At 47.0% G+C, this 15,125-nt stretch overlaps 1 protein-coding gene across 13 annotated transcripts in view; it reads left to right on the forward strand.

Annotated features, from left to right (window-relative positions):
• Positions 1–764: 764 nt before the first annotated feature.
• slmapa (sarcolemma associated protein a) overlaps positions 765–15,125 on the forward strand; it is a 70,004-nt gene continuing 55,643 nt past the window's right edge. For 5 of the 13 annotated variants that reach the window (XM_035386772.1, XM_035386778.1, XM_035386774.1 and 2 more), the window contains exon 1: positions 765–2,420. In XM_035386772.1, the coding sequence (XP_035242663.1) occupies positions 2,223–2,420 (198 nt within the window). In that variant the 5' untranslated portion in view covers positions 765–2,222. The remainder of the gene's footprint in view (positions 2,421–15,125) is intronic. The other 8 variants (XM_035386773.1, XM_035386775.1, XM_035386777.1 and 5 more) reach the window with 4 other exon arrangements.

Below are 15,125 nucleotides of genomic sequence, written 5' to 3' on the forward strand. Positions count from 1 at the left end.
ATAACTATTATACTATATGACTATTACGAACACCAATTCTTTAATACATGACTATTACGAACACCAATAGACATTAAGAGGCACTTGCCGAGTATATTTAATGTATATTTGAATAACTTATGCCCAGATAACATATTGATAAAATAGGTTTGTTTTTTTAAGTATGTTGTTATACATGTGAGACCAGCTGTTCCCAAGTGTTAAACATGTTGTCAGGACCAGCTATGGACAAAGAAAGTGCCACAACACAGTCAGAAAAGCCATAATGTGTGTTTCTCATTTTAACTTTTACTCAACCATTTCTTTCGAGTATTAGGGTGAACTGTACACAAAAAGAATGGAAGACGGGTTGTCTTCATAAGACAACAGGTAGGCCTGTGTATTACAGAATGAGTAACCACACGGTAACAACTGGTATCTTCATTTTGTATATTCGTCTCGATTTTGGTCTCCTGCAAAAATTTTACATTGGATACTATCTTGACGCTGTGATCACTGTCACATCTCTTTCAGGTTAGTAGTTAAAACCACGGTGCTTACTGGTCAACGCGCAAAAAAAAATATTTCAGACCTAATACCAACTTCATTCCGCTTCATTCGTTCCAGCAAAAGAAACAACCACAGAACAACTGAGCTTTCCATCAAGCATTGGCTAAACGACGGAACATAATATGGCTGTTGATTGGTCAAATACATGTCAATGTTGAGTACAGATCCCGCCTCACCAATACGATTTAGAAATGTCTCGTGCACGAGCGTGGCGGCGCAGCCCGGTTTGAGTGCATTTCATTTCCAGTATGGCGGCCGTTACTTGCGGAGGAGGACAAGTTGTTCGAATTTGTCCTCAGTCTTACCGTGGTGGGCAGTAGCTCATCGCCGGTCGTCTCGATTGTGAATTGGCTGAATCGTCCATCTGCAAGACAACCCATGGCTTAAGGCAGGATCGGTTACAGAATATTTGGAAGAGACATTGTGTGTGGCTGCAAGCAAGTGTCTTGGTTTTCCGTGTCTACTTGCTAAAAAGGAGGGGATTTGTTTTGATTTTCAGGTCAGAAAGTTCACGACAGTCCTGCCAGACTGCAACTACGTTCACTGCCTCCGTGAGCGAGCGAGAGAGGGAAGGATTTTAAACCGAACTTGTGAATAGGCCCAACGGGGCTGACATTACGTTCCTCACACTTACGGAATTTATTCTAAAACATGCAGAACGCGTTGTCTAGAACTTATCAGTGATTCTTTCAATAATTGTGCCCAAGGAAAATGATATTTTGTGCAAAGGACGAATGTGCTGAAACCAACTAGCCACCTAGCTAGCCAGCAGTCTAGCTTCGGCGTGGGGAGTGGTAGCTAGCTTTGCGTTTTTGCTTTTGCAGGAGATAGAAACGTTTACAAAAATATATATTCTTTAGCCACTTGGCTATTCTGTGGGGTATTTTGGAGGGAGGACGATTTGTTGATATAAATTTTGACAGCATAATATGTGGCTAGGTGAACGCGTGTAATTAATGTTGACGGATTGCGGATGTCTTAGCAAGGTAGCAGCTAGCTAGCTATAGCTTTAACTACAGCAAGGGTGAGCTGGGCCAAGTGAAGAGCTAGCCCGAGCTAGCTCAATGGGGGGATGCGGTCATCAACCAAAAACAGGTAGCTATAGTTAGCTTATTAACTAAAATATTTATTTTTTACAGAATATTAACGTTAGGAAATTAAGTGTCTTGGTGTATTGAACTGAGACGCTTTAATTTCGCACTACTTTACTGGCTATTTTTGGGGGTCCTCTAACGTTAGCTAAACTGCAGTTCAGAGTAAGTCTCCTATGGTTAGCTAACTAGTAGCTTATTAGCGTTCTACCTGTGAGGTAAACCGTAGCAAGGTAGCTTCCACCTCTTTATGGAATTGTGTACCCACTTGACCACCGCTGCTTTTTTTGTGACAATATGGAGACCTTCCTGGACGGATTAATGACCTGCACATGGAGGATTTGACGTTTGTTGGACGTTATGTAGCTAGCTAGTGAAACAATTATTTGTGTCAAATGTTTGTTTTTTGTAGTCTGATTTTTTTCCAAAGGCGGTGGGATATCATTAATAAAAGGCGAAGTTAAATGCTAGCTAGCCGTCACACCTAATTGGCTAATAAAGGAAATTGAAAACTTTGCCAGTCTGGATCAAGAAACCCTGTCTTTCGTCTCAGGTTGGAGTAACACTCCCAAGCTTTCATCAATGCCTTCAGCGCTGGCCGTTTTTACCTGCCGCCCGAACTCGCACCCCTTTCAGGAACGCCATGTCTACCTGGACGAACCAGTCAAGATCGGGCGCTCTGTGGCTCGTTGTCGCCCAGCCCAGAACAACGCAACGTTCGACTGCAAGGTGTTGTCAAGGAATCATGCTCTCGTCTGGTTCGATCACAAGACGGGCAAGGTAGGTTTCAGCAAAATCTCAACCAGATATGCACGCAAAACAAGTCTTACTGGTCCGCGTACGTTTGTGAAATGTGTGATTGCTTGTTTGTACACGATGAACCATACCTCGGAGATGTTATGATGGATCGTAGGAAGAATGTGGAACGTCATCACGTTTTGGGTCTTGGAAAGGTGCCTGGCCGCTTCCAGACTAATCACGTTAGCTTGCTATTTTATTAGCTGGCCAGTTTTCGATGAGTCGCTTGAAACCATGTTTAACAAGGCGAGTTGTATATCTGAGAAATTGGACGACTTGGTGGAAATATACCAGGCCGTAAGAGATCAAGGAACTGGGCGATCAGTACGACTTGGTACGTGTCATGATCGTGAGCTCTAGACAAGGTTTTCGGTGGATGTCAGTAACTTTCTAGCTTACTAAAGAACAAACGTATTTGTATGTGGCAGAAAAAATGGGTAGCCCAGTGAGTAAAACGCCCTCCTAAAATGGAAAACGTGTAGCCATCCTAGTAGCTTACGAGGAACCGCATTTCTGCTGCACAGTATCCCTGCAGCAGGTGGTGGTCCTCGTGCTCCGCCTTTTTCTTTGCATACATTTGTATTATGAAAGTACGCTTGGGGCTTGCAGTAGCGTCGCACCGACCCTATTGACTGTGTAGGACATGACCCGGAGGTCACTATGAAAGACCGTTAAATCTTTGTTATGGAGCTCTGATTTTTTTTAAGAGCAGCTGGTAGGATATCTGTTTATAGACTGTCAAATAAGATTCACTCCCTCCCTTTTTTTAACAAGAGCCCGCTCCGCTGGCTGTTGCTCACCCGCACATTGCTTAGCTCCCATACGGTGCTCGTGTACACAGACGTCAATTATTTATAGCTGCTTTGCGGATTACGTAAAAACCGGCATCGTGGGTTTTCGAGGTGATGCTTTCTTGACCGTGTGATTGAATCCGGTTGGAGGAATGCCGTGGAGTTGGTTGTCATATTTATTTGCTAATTTCGCCATGCTGTATATTTGGAAAATGCCGGCTGTTTTCCTCACTCATCCTGGGCAATAGTTTTATTGCATGTCCTTGATCAGTGGTAAGTTCGTTAAAACCTTTTTTTGTAAACCAAATAAACGAGGCAAAATGCGGTCGCACAATGTAGGATCAAATAGGCTACCTCTCAAATTTACAGATGATAATTTTAAGGCATTGAACTTTTTGGTCGAGTTGGGGTTAATATGAACTTGTTTGTTGCCTTTATACTTATCTGAAAGGTTTGTCAAATAGTAGCCTATGTGAATTACGTTTTTCTTTTTTCCCTGATGTATTCGTTTTCTGGATATTGCTGCATGTTCGTTGTGTCTGAGAGTGGAAAGACATCTCCTGTGGTCCTTATTGATGTTCTTGCACGGTTCCTCACTATAGGCAGGGGTTGTAGTTGCTAAGACATTTATTTACTAGTGCAGGCTCTGTGGCACTCGGCTAATCTGTTTTAATCCGAGGTAGGCTATTCCAGGTGTCATGCACTTTCCCACAGTCTTATCCACTTATGCAACAAATTATCTTTGATCTTCATTTGATTTTCTTCAAATTTTAGGTTTTCACACTCCTGTGCCCCAGGTCTTGTACCTTTATGGTAACTGACTTGCAAGTTGTGGGTGACTCAGACAGGAGAATGTGGCTTCTTTTAACCCCCCACATTTAACTGTTGCACATTGAGTTCCACCCACTGTCGGAAATGTGCTTTATAAATAAAGTTTGATTGATTGATTGATTGGTAGGAATGGGAATTGTCCCAGGTGGTAATAGCTTGCCTGGACAAACCTGGACCAGGATAACATGCAAGTGGGTATTTTTATAAGATCTGTGGAAGTTTGGACGCTTTAAAAATTTTTAATCTACTTTTTTGGTATATTTGCTCCTCCTTGAAGGCCTGCTTGAAAGTTATACGGGTGGTCTCAGTCGTGTCAGGTTCTCTGCATTTGTGCTGTATGTTATTCTCTTTGCAGATATTTGCCATCGTAATATATATTTATATTGTCCTTTGCTGATTGGTTTTATCAGGTTGAATGAGATGCTTTTCCAATGCATGCATTTCTCTCCAGTGTTTTAAATTGTGCAAATGGCAAAAGTCCAACTTTAAAAATAGAGGTAAATTAAGAAGTCCTTAGCTGGAAAGTACTGTCTTTCAGTCTCTTTAAGGGCTATTCCTGGTTCACTAATAAGCTCTCTCTCTCTTTGGCTGTTATGTAAAGCCCAGTGTTGCAACATGTTTGAAGATTTCTTCTGTCAGTAAGGTCATTTCAGACATGATATACGGTGCATTTATTGGTTTGAGGGAACATGAGGTAGAGGCAGACTTATTAAGTAATATTTACACAATCTTAAATGTTTGGGGGTAAATAGCCAGTGCCTGTTATGTAGTCTCATTATCCTTTGCTTAATGACCAGTGTATTCTGGGAATCGGTGTTTTGTTTTGGTTTTTGGCGCAGTTTTCAATAAGGAAGATGTGCTGAAAGCAGAGACCCAGAGGTCCTGTGTAGTAGCCTGCACACAGTGTTCTTCAACCCACTGGTGGCAGGCTTAAGCTGGAGGTATACTCAGTAAGAAGAAAGAACTTCAGGATTGAGAACCACCAGTGAACATGTCCACGAACACCGTTGTCGGTATACTCAGTGAGAACACCACACCGCTTAATGTCACTCCACGCTGCTGGGGGGCGCAGAATAATTATGAGGCAGCTATTAACCGGGGCTGGAATCTCGCCCAGACCTCCGTCTCGCGGCTATGCCATGGATGTATAAAGAGAAGGGCTATGCAAGATCACAACACAAAACAACAATGGCGGCGGTGATGGAAGCACAAATGCGACAGAGACAGATAGAGGAGTTCAAAGTGGCTTTAGTTTACCGAACTATGCAAAAGAAAAAAAAAAGACGAAGGAGATGGTACGTTTGCCCTCTACCGCAGTACAGTACTGGCAATGAATGAACCGGAAAAGAAGGTTGAAGTCTGCCCTCTGAACTCTCAACCGTGACGTAACCAACCATGTGATATTTGGACCAATAGCTGAGAGCGGGAGGTCGGAGAACAAGAAAGAACTTTTCTAAAAGTTCTCCCTGGAGGCCTTTGCACACTGCACCGTGAGAACACACAACACTGTGTGTTTTTGTTCTTCAGTTGTTCTCATTGCGTCTTTTTGCTCAAAAAGTTCTACTTCCCACCGCCTACTTTAAGCAGCACCTCATCCCCTGCACTGTGCTCTGATTACTGCTCAGCTTCATAGCCCTCCTGTCAGGAGTGACAGTACAGGCGCTCTGTAAGTTATCGTGAAGTCTGTGAAAGGGCTGACAGGTAGTCATGTGGATGAGTGCTGGCACTGTGAATAACTGTTTTAAATATGTTCAACTTTCCAATGTTAGGCGCTGTCCAGGTATCCCTTGAATTTGGCTTCTTTAATCCTGAAAAATAATTCATCTGCTCAGATTTACAAAATAGCACCAGTTGCGCAGAACTGGGCTCGGTGTTGAAAAATATTCTGGAATTGTTGGGTTTGCTAGAAGAATGTAAGTAAGGGGGTGGGCTGAAAAGTGGCTTTATCCCTGATAGGTGGGGCCCTCCGTGACTCACGCACTGTAGAAGTAACCAGAGAATAGCAGTCTTTGCACAAAGGAAACTTTTACTTTGATTTTTTTAGTCTCTTGCTTTTGCCTCGCCCTCTCACCGTTTGTCATGCTTTGTGCGCACACCACAGACCTGCCCCCCTTCCCCCAAAAAGGTCATTTGATGCAGATGTCACATGAGGGAGGTCCAGACCTACTGTTCAACACAAATACACAGATCTGTGCAGTGCTTACACTTGACACAGTGTTTTTGTAAAGATTCTGCATTGCTAGTCGGTGGCGGCAGTATTCTGGTGGTGTCAAGTAGTGATTTGGCTGCACAGGCTACCTTGCCCTACACCGAGCCTGTCAGTCTCATAAGAAAACACTCATGAACACTTGTGGGTAGTTATGCTTGGGCTTAGATTTTAGCTTGTGAAACTTACAATCGTGTAGGCTATTCGCTAAACCTGTCATACATTACCAATTAGGAAGCCATTAATGGTTAGCCAAACGTCACGATATTCATTAACACCTGCTAGCAAATGGTAAAAAACGCACGGTTGGTTTTAAGACTCAAGAGAAAAATAGCAAGCCCATGGAGCTAAGTGACCTTCATGCAGTGCGTTGTGCAATATTTAATATTTGGTCAAGGCCGTTTGCATTGGAACAGGAGCGCTGGTGTGGCACGGGCGAACGGCGGGCGCTCTGGACGTCCGGGCGGAGTGGAGACGGGGAAAGGCGAGGCTGCAGCGGCGCGTGCGTGCGCCGCGGTGAATTCCCAGAGCCGCCCTCGCGCTTCAGAAAGACGTTCGTCCTCTTCCCCCCGTGTACTACGGCGCTGTTCTCAACGCTCGTCACTTTTCTTCCTGACCTGCCATCGTGACACGCGGGTCGGCTTCCGTTTCTCCCTAGAGCGTCTTTGAGTGTCATCCGCAGGGTGTCAATCAAACAACGCTTTCAATCTGCAATTTTCAATATGCAATTTTCTTTTCTGTTTTCGTGCTTCGTACTGTCACCAGGGTGTGGGGTGGGTAGATGAATCTGCTCTGCTCCGTACTCTCTACAGTCCTGATTTCTGAAGCCACCAGACAGCGTCTCCCTCACCTGTCAGTCCAGTAGCAGAACGCTCATTCGTTTGACGTCTGACGCTCTTCCATGTGAAGCCTTAAGGAGGATTAGGACTGTGCTGTGCCAGCATGTTTAATGCCCCTGCTTTGTTTGGTTTGGCACTGCTTTGTGAAGTAGTGCATTTTTTCCTAAGACTAGGAGTAAAAGGGATCGCTCTTACTTTCTCCACGAATGAACTACAGTAATCTTTTGGGGTGTTCCTTTAAGGTGTCTTTTGAATTGATGTTATGAGTCCTCTAATTCTTTAGGAAATCTTTTACTGATTATTTAGAAATGTATGCATATTTATTTATTTCTTAGTTTTTTTTTTGGTTGGACCGCAACAGTGGGGCCAGCCCTACAGACGCGAATGTCTGTGACTGAGTGACTGAGTGATGAAGTCACACCATTGGTCGGCCGGATCACGTGTGTTAGGTCCAGCCATATAATAGGTTTTAACCTGGTCTTGTTGCGCCTGGCATTGACCTCTGGGGTCCATCCAGATGATGGTCTTGAATGACTAAAACATTGACGGTAGTCCTCTTTTGCAGGTCACATATTGAGCTGCTCTACTTCTCTGTCAGAAACAATGTTTTCAGTAACCTACACACAAACAAGGATAGTGTGCCTCAAAATCAGGAAAAATTCCTGTTTGGAGTGTCATTTTGTTTGAAACTGCGCGTGGTTTTCGTAGTGAGGTGCTGGGTCACAGGTGTAACTGGGAGGTGCTGGGCTCTGTGCAGCTCACGTGCTGGGTCACAGGTGTAACTGGCCGTCGCTGGGCTCTGTGCAGCTCACGTGCTGGGTCACAGGTGTAACTGGCCGTCGCTGGGCTCTGTGCAGCTCACGTGCTGGGTCACAGGTGTAACTGGCCGTCGCTGGGCTCTGTGCTGCTCGCGTGCTGGGTCACAGGTGTAACTGGGAGGTGCTGGGCTCTGTGCAGCTCACGTGCTGGGTCACAGGTGTAACTGGCCGTCGCTGGGCTCTGTGCTGCTTGCGTGCTGGGTCACAGGTGTAACTGGGAGGTGCTGGGCTCTGTGCAGCTCACGTGCTGGGTCACAGGTGTAACTGGCCGTCGCTGGGCTCTGTGCAGCTGGCATGCTGGGTCACAGAGCGGGATAAATGGACAGACCTCCTGGGGACTCCCTGGGTTATTCAGGGACTGCATTAAAAGGGGACCTCAGAGGGAAGACTTGGCCTCTGCTGCCAAGGCTGAGTCACACAGCCTGGGCCAGCCAAGACCCCCCTGGCCCGCATCACCAGCTTGGGACCACCGCGGCCCCGCCGCCCGCCCGCCCGCCTCACTCGGGTCCTGCGCTCCCAGGTCCGACAGAGGCCAGCGTCACGGCAGCGCCGTCCGGAGAGAACATTCCAGGCCTCTCAGGGTCTGTTGCTGATCAGTGAAGAATTCCGGCTCATTAGAGCCTTGCTGCTGCCATGCTGAAGAGCTGGTCTGAGAGCCAGCTTTTCACGCGTTCCATAAACCACGCTCCGCGCGGTCTGCACTTCACCATCTGAGACCAGCATGTGCTGCATTTGAAGTGGGATGACATCATGTTGGGGGTGGGGGTGGGGGTGGGGGGGCTGCCGCAGAAACCATACGGCAGGAATCTCTACTGCATCAGGGTATGCCTCTGTGTCTGTGTCCATAATTCATCTTCATCCCCCTTGTGTTCTCTACACTGGCTTCTGTGGCAGGCTGCTCCTCTCTGGCGTAGCGTGTGTAGAGTTTCAGTTCACTCTGACCCACTATTTCAGTCTCAGGGAAATGTCATTCCCTGGGACTGAAGTGTAATGTTTTTACAGATAAAAATGAAAGTGAAAGGGACTAGCTATACAGGTGTGCTTTGCGTGGAGTGAAGTTGGTTTCTGTGAGATGTCAGAGACTTGGGGAAAGGGTTGGCTCTGATTGGCAGATCAGAGGCATGTGGTAATGATTGTGCTGACTTCTGCTTAAGTATTTAATTGGCTCAGCCATTCCTTGACCTGGGATTTCTTTTTTTAAAACGTGTTGTTCATGGAAATGTTTTACTGCAGTCTGATATAGAGGTAAACCAGTATTGAGATGTTCAGTGGTTCAGAAACAGCCTACAGGGTAATTGGTGCAAAAATCATCAAGCACACACTGGTGATCCAGGATGAGACTTGTGCACCCCTGAGACGGACTGTCTGTCTGCAGTGAAGTGTGTTCTCTGTGCTCTCCTGTGGACTCGGAAATCCCATTATTCAGACCTGTCAATTGCATGAAGAAATTGTGTTTGTTTGAAGATGTTTATCGCATGAAATAAAATTTCTTAATGCAATTAATAGTCAATAGTGCTCCCTTTCCTTTCTCATATGGATGTTCTTTAGTCTTAATTGGAGTTCTGAGCTGAGCACCCCTGAAATCTTTCAACTTTTTGTCTTGTAAAGTCCCCCTACTTTTCCCCCGTCCGTTTGCCTGGTAAGTCCCAGTGCCCAGACGAGCTCCCAGTGCATCATGGTAAAGCGCGGGTGGGAGTCGTTAATCACTGCTGCCCTGATGCCACCCGCGCTTCCCCAGTCTTGAGTGTGTTTTGGTGATCCGCGTTCAGTGCAGTAAGCAATTATTCCCTGTGTCTAATCCAAACGGCACTGGATAATAAAAATAAAAATAAAGCCTGTGATTTTACTGCAGTGCGGGGAACATCCTGTGTCTGTGGGGTGGATGCTGACACTAATTCCCTCCTGTTTTCAGTGCAGTGTGTGGGACCTGGCTCAGCGTTACAGCTCAGTTTACCGCATTTTGGTTGAATTGCTCTCCCAAAACTGCGGCCAGGGTACCCTCCAGCCCTGAATTGTTGGCTCTGTCCTTTATTTTTGTTTTGAAAATGTGAACGTGTTCAGGAGGTGATGAAGAATAGTCAGCTCTGTTTGGAACATCTGTTTTTTTTTTTTAGGTCTAAAGCATGCTGGGCTCACTCACCAGGTAGCTCTTGCCTTTAGACTGAATCCTCAGACGAAAAAAAGCAATTTCAGAATCCGTTATTCTGGTTCTGGCTTAAGGGTAGGCCACTTAGCGGTTCCTTTATCCAGTGATAGCCTATTTGTTAGTCGTTAGACCTCACATTGAACAAACTCAGTTATGAGTGGTTCAGTGCATGATCTGTCGCTCACTGTTGACACAAACTGTACAGCTTTTAAATTTTATTGTGGCTGAAAATGACTAATGGGGCAGTTGACTTTTTCGACAGTATATTTAGGCTAAAGCGTGCAGTGTACTTGCTGTGGAAACTAGCTTTGGCTAGTTCGTACAAACGAAATGACGTAAAACGATTCGTTTGTGGAGAAAATGATACTCTGCAGTGGCTACGCAGACTCTCGGTCCTGTCTCCTCGTCTGATTATGCACGTGCAAAACCATTTTCTTTTCTTTTATGCAGTGCTAAATAAACTAAAGCAACTGTGAACTTCCATCTGTCAAAGTTTCTACTCCTACCCCTTCACCGCAGCCACTGTTTTCTGTGTTTGGTGTGGCAAAGTTGTCGCTTCTGTGTTTCCCGTGGTAACCACAACCACAGAATCTGAATCTGCACCCCCTCCCTATTGTTGCTGAATGGACAGTTAAATGCCAAAGTGAGTAGTTTTTTTAATGAGTACGTTTTTATGCGGCCCTGTTTTTGGCTGTGGTTCTATTTCAGCCAAGTTCCCCGTCTTATCAAGTACACTGCCGCCTTAAGTCCCACTGCTGATTAATGTGGCCTGTGGCCGCTGAAATTCAGTGTGAAAGTGAGATTGCGTTGTTCAGCTGCAAACAAAATGTCCTTGCAGTTTATTTGCTTGGTTGGCTACTTTTTAATTTGCAGCATGACCATGTTGGGAGTTGGCTGAATGTTTATGCTTGGTGTTGTATTTTTTTTTGAAATGTGGAAATGTTGTTTGAAATATTTTCAGTTGTTTCCTGAATTCCAGAGGTCCAGGAGTCTGTCAGCGTCCTGCTCTGTGCCGTGTGAGACCATGTTTCTGTGTCCCAGGCCAGGAAACTGAAAAGATTTTTCGAGACGTTTTCGTACAACAGGCTGTGGTGATAATTCACTGTGCGTTAAATCGCCGGCATTAAGGTGGTCTTGAGTTTTGGTGGCACGTGAGCTGTTGAATTTCAGGGACAGGGTCTCTAGAGGGTACAGAGCCCTGACCTCCTCTTTGGTCTTTAGCCTACCTTTGGGCAGACAGGTGGGGCAGAGGGGCTGATTTGGCAGTAGCGTGGCTCCACCCCCTCACTGCCTTCTGTTCAGACAGAGAGGGGTCTGAACCCAGCAGCTGCCCTTCACTGCTCTGCATTTTCCAGCAGAGTGAGAGCTGTGACGTCAGGGCTGAAAATAGGCGGCAGGAATTTGCGTCCCCTTACCACGGGCCGAAGGGTCGGTCGCTGCTCTCGTTTTCACACCCGCGCCATCACTGAAAAAGGCACTGCGTTTTAATGGCAGGCACAGCAAAATGCTGGCATGTGAACTCATTTGCGGTTCTGCCGACTGTTGGTAACTCACTCCGCTTGCGTTGCCTGTGTTATAAATATTTGAGGAGGTGCTTTCCTCTGGCAGCGGTGCAGCGGGCTTTAGGCAGAATGTGGTCAGTGACGCGCTTGTTTGTCGCCACACTGCAGTTTTGGGACTCACCGGTGACGCGTTGCTTCAGGTTTCGTTCCCTACAGCAAACAGGTTTTTCCTTGCATTGCCTGATGGAGTTCACTCAGGTGTAGGCTAACGCTCCACTCTGTTATGTACTGAGGCTGCCTGCATTCCTTTATAGCTCAGCCCATTTCCCCAGACCGCTAGCTAGCGAGAACGGTTCTATTGCAACTTCAGCTAGCTAACCTCCTATATTGTTTCACTGCTTGTTTGGTGTGATGTGATGGACTGGCCCACATATTTTATGCTTTTAATTAAAATGCTAAATAATTTTAAATGAAAAATGTGTGACTCCGTGTATCCCTGAGGGGCGCAGGACAAAAACGTAACGGTGCAGGACATTTCCTGACAGGCGATGAAAGTCAAAAATGTACTTCTAAAAACGTCTGTTTTGTTGTTGAGCAGACTGAGCAGGATGATGAAGTGCACACGGTGCCTTGAAGCGTTGCCTTCCTTGGCCGTGTCATCAGATTACCTCATTTAAGTCCTCAGGTTTCCCCTTATAATGTATAACGTCAACATACTGGCGCACTGGCGTTGCCTCATGTTTTTGGCAAACGATTCTTGGGCCTTCGTTTTCTCTCCCCCTGCCTAATCGGCTCTCCGGTATGATCACCCGGTGTATTAACAGCAGTGTGTATTAACAGCAGTGTGTATTAACAGTGGTTTCATCCCCCGGAGGCGTTTGCTCTGTGTATCGCAGCGTCATGTTGGTAAACTGTGTCAGTGCTTCAGGAGGACATGCTGTTTAAATGAGCGCTTATTAATGCACACACTAAAAATGGGGCACTAATGGCGTGGATGCTCTGGAGTTTTTTATGCCCTGTGGTATTGTGGGCATCGGCCCAGCTCTGACGGGCAGTGCAGCTCAGCAGCTCTGAGCCGGACGACCGGGCTCCTCACCGCAGGCGGTGGATTTCTGCCAGCCGGGCTAGCCGCTGACTACAGTAGCTCTGCAGGAGAGAGCCGTCATGGCCGCTGCGTTTACACACGCACGCCGTACTGTAGGGTTTATTTATCTATCAGTCCACCGGGCTGTGTTCTCTGGGTGTCCTCTGACTGAAAAGCAGCACAAAGCTGTGTGTTTTGCTTTTTATCTAAATCACTGTGATGTTTCAGTTCTTTACCCGTCTTGTCTGAATGTCTTTCCATTCTCCCAAAGTTGCTGCTTCAGGTCTTGCTGGTTTCCCAGTCAGTTTATAAGTGACTTTGAAAACATAATTTGTGCATGTCCACTTTTATGTTTGTTTTTTCTTCCTTTGATTGCTTTTCAAAGGCAGACCCTTGCCATACTCGGATCTCTTCTGTTACGCTCTTGTAGTGAACTTGAGATTGAGGGATGTTGAGCACATTGCTGCAGATAGCCCAGTGCCATGGATGGATGGTGTGGGTTTTAAGGAACAATGCTGGCCCTCGAATCAGCTGCAGGGTGGCGCTCACCCTCTCTGCTGCGTCTCTTTAATGTGGCGATGGTGTAGCGTTTTCAGCCAGGAAGTAGCCATAATGAAAGCGCTGTGGAAAAAATATTCATTGAGTAATTATTGAGCAATAGGAAGGTGTGTGTGTGCGAGAGACTAAGGCAGGGGGATACATCTGGCAGTTGGAACACACGCACACACACCACACAAACACACACACGCAACACACTACACACATACTACACACTACATTCACATGCGCACACACACACACACACACACACACACACACGGCGCATGAACCTTCGGGCCTGATGTCCTCCACCCCTCAATTTTTAAAAACAAACTTGCACTTCCCTCTGAGTCACTTTGAGGACAAGGCGGGCAGACAGGTTTCTAATCGCTTCCTCTCACCACACGGATGTAATTGCAGGCTCTGGCAGCAGGCTGGCCATCGAACGCGGAGGAAGATGTCAGCTCGGAGCGGGAAGCTGTGGGAAAGGCTGTGTAATTACAGAAATCAGGATTCTGCTCAGCCTCGCCGCCGTTTGCTCTCTGGTGTTTCTCCCCTTCCTTTAGCTGAGAGAGCTCATCGGTGCTGGAGCGCGCTCTGTGTGCTGGACAGACCGCTTGCTGCTACATCTCCTCAAAGGCCATGAACTTAAAGCGTGTGTTTGAACCCCAGACGCTTGGCTGAATAATGTGTGTGTAGTGCAGAAAAAATGCCGTTTGGATGTGCAGTATGTTGCACTTGAACCGGTTCTCAGTGTGGGGAGAGAGCTTTTGGTAAGTTAGAGGTAGAAGCCAGAGGTTTCTCTTTCTGCCTTCCAAAAATAAGCTGTTCTGTCATTTTCTCAATGCATCCATGCAGTTCGTGTGGATTATAACTGCATATGTGGGCTGAAGCTGGAGAGTTCAGTTCACAGCCAGCAGTCTGGGATATCTTACAGTAAAAAGCTGGTCATTTGGAACGGATTCAAATACCACAAGACCTAACTGCCTTTGGCCAGCTTATGTCATTGTGAAGGGTGGGGACCCTAAGAGTGCGAATTAATTTAATTAATCCCCAACACTGATTAATTAATATTAATTAATATACCACACATGCTTGCAGAAATGCACAAGCCGCTCTTTTTTGTGTGCAAAACCAAAGCGTTTTTTAATGCGTTGTCCGATTGCCCAGTTTTCACGAGAGGGCGTGGGTATTGTAACTGTTGAGTTGTAGAGTGAGCATGCTCTTTGTGATCAGGTTAATCACATGAAGACTGCATGGAGGACATGCGGGCAGAGGAGGAAAGGCGCTGGGGTGGAGCCCTGGGGTGATTGGCGGGTGTGTGGGTGGAGTCCTGGGGTGATTGGCGGGTGTGTGGGCGGAGCCCTGGGGTGATTGGGGTGTTTGTAGGCGGAGCCCTGGGGTGATTGGCAGGTGTGTGGGCGGAGCCCTGGGGTGATTGGTGGGTGTGGGTGGAGCCCTGGGGTGATTGGCGGGTGTGTGGGCGGAGCCCTGGGGTGATTGGCGGGTGTGGGTGGAGCCCTGGGGTGATTGGCGGGTGTGTGGGCGGAGCCCTGGGGTGATTGGCGGGTCTGTGGGCGGCAGTGCGGAGCCTGTAAAGCCGGTCTGTTTCAGACTCTCTACACTCGTGCACTGCGCCATGTGCCGGAGTGCCTGGGTCAGCTGACGTTCTCCTCTCCAGCGGGACCCCTTTAACTTTTTGGAAAGAAGCGAAAGTGGATGTGCATCTGGATGTCCAGGACAGGAAAAGGGAGCAGGGTCTGGGGGGGGGAGGGGGATGGAGGGGTCGCATGTGAAACGCATTTTCGGAGGAGTTTTCCAGTGGAAACGCCCTCGCGGGCTCCCGGGCCTTGGCACCACTCCAGGGTTTGAGTCAGAGTCCCGGCGTGTGGAGAGCCCCCCCCTTCCCCCCGCCAGGACCCGTGTGAGG

Source organism: Anguilla anguilla, chromosome 13 (assembly GCF_013347855.1).
Source record: "Anguilla anguilla isolate fAngAng1 chromosome 13, fAngAng1.pri, whole genome shotgun sequence".
In the NCBI taxonomy this organism is placed as follows: Eukaryota; Metazoa; Chordata; class Actinopteri; order Anguilliformes; family Anguillidae; genus Anguilla; species Anguilla anguilla.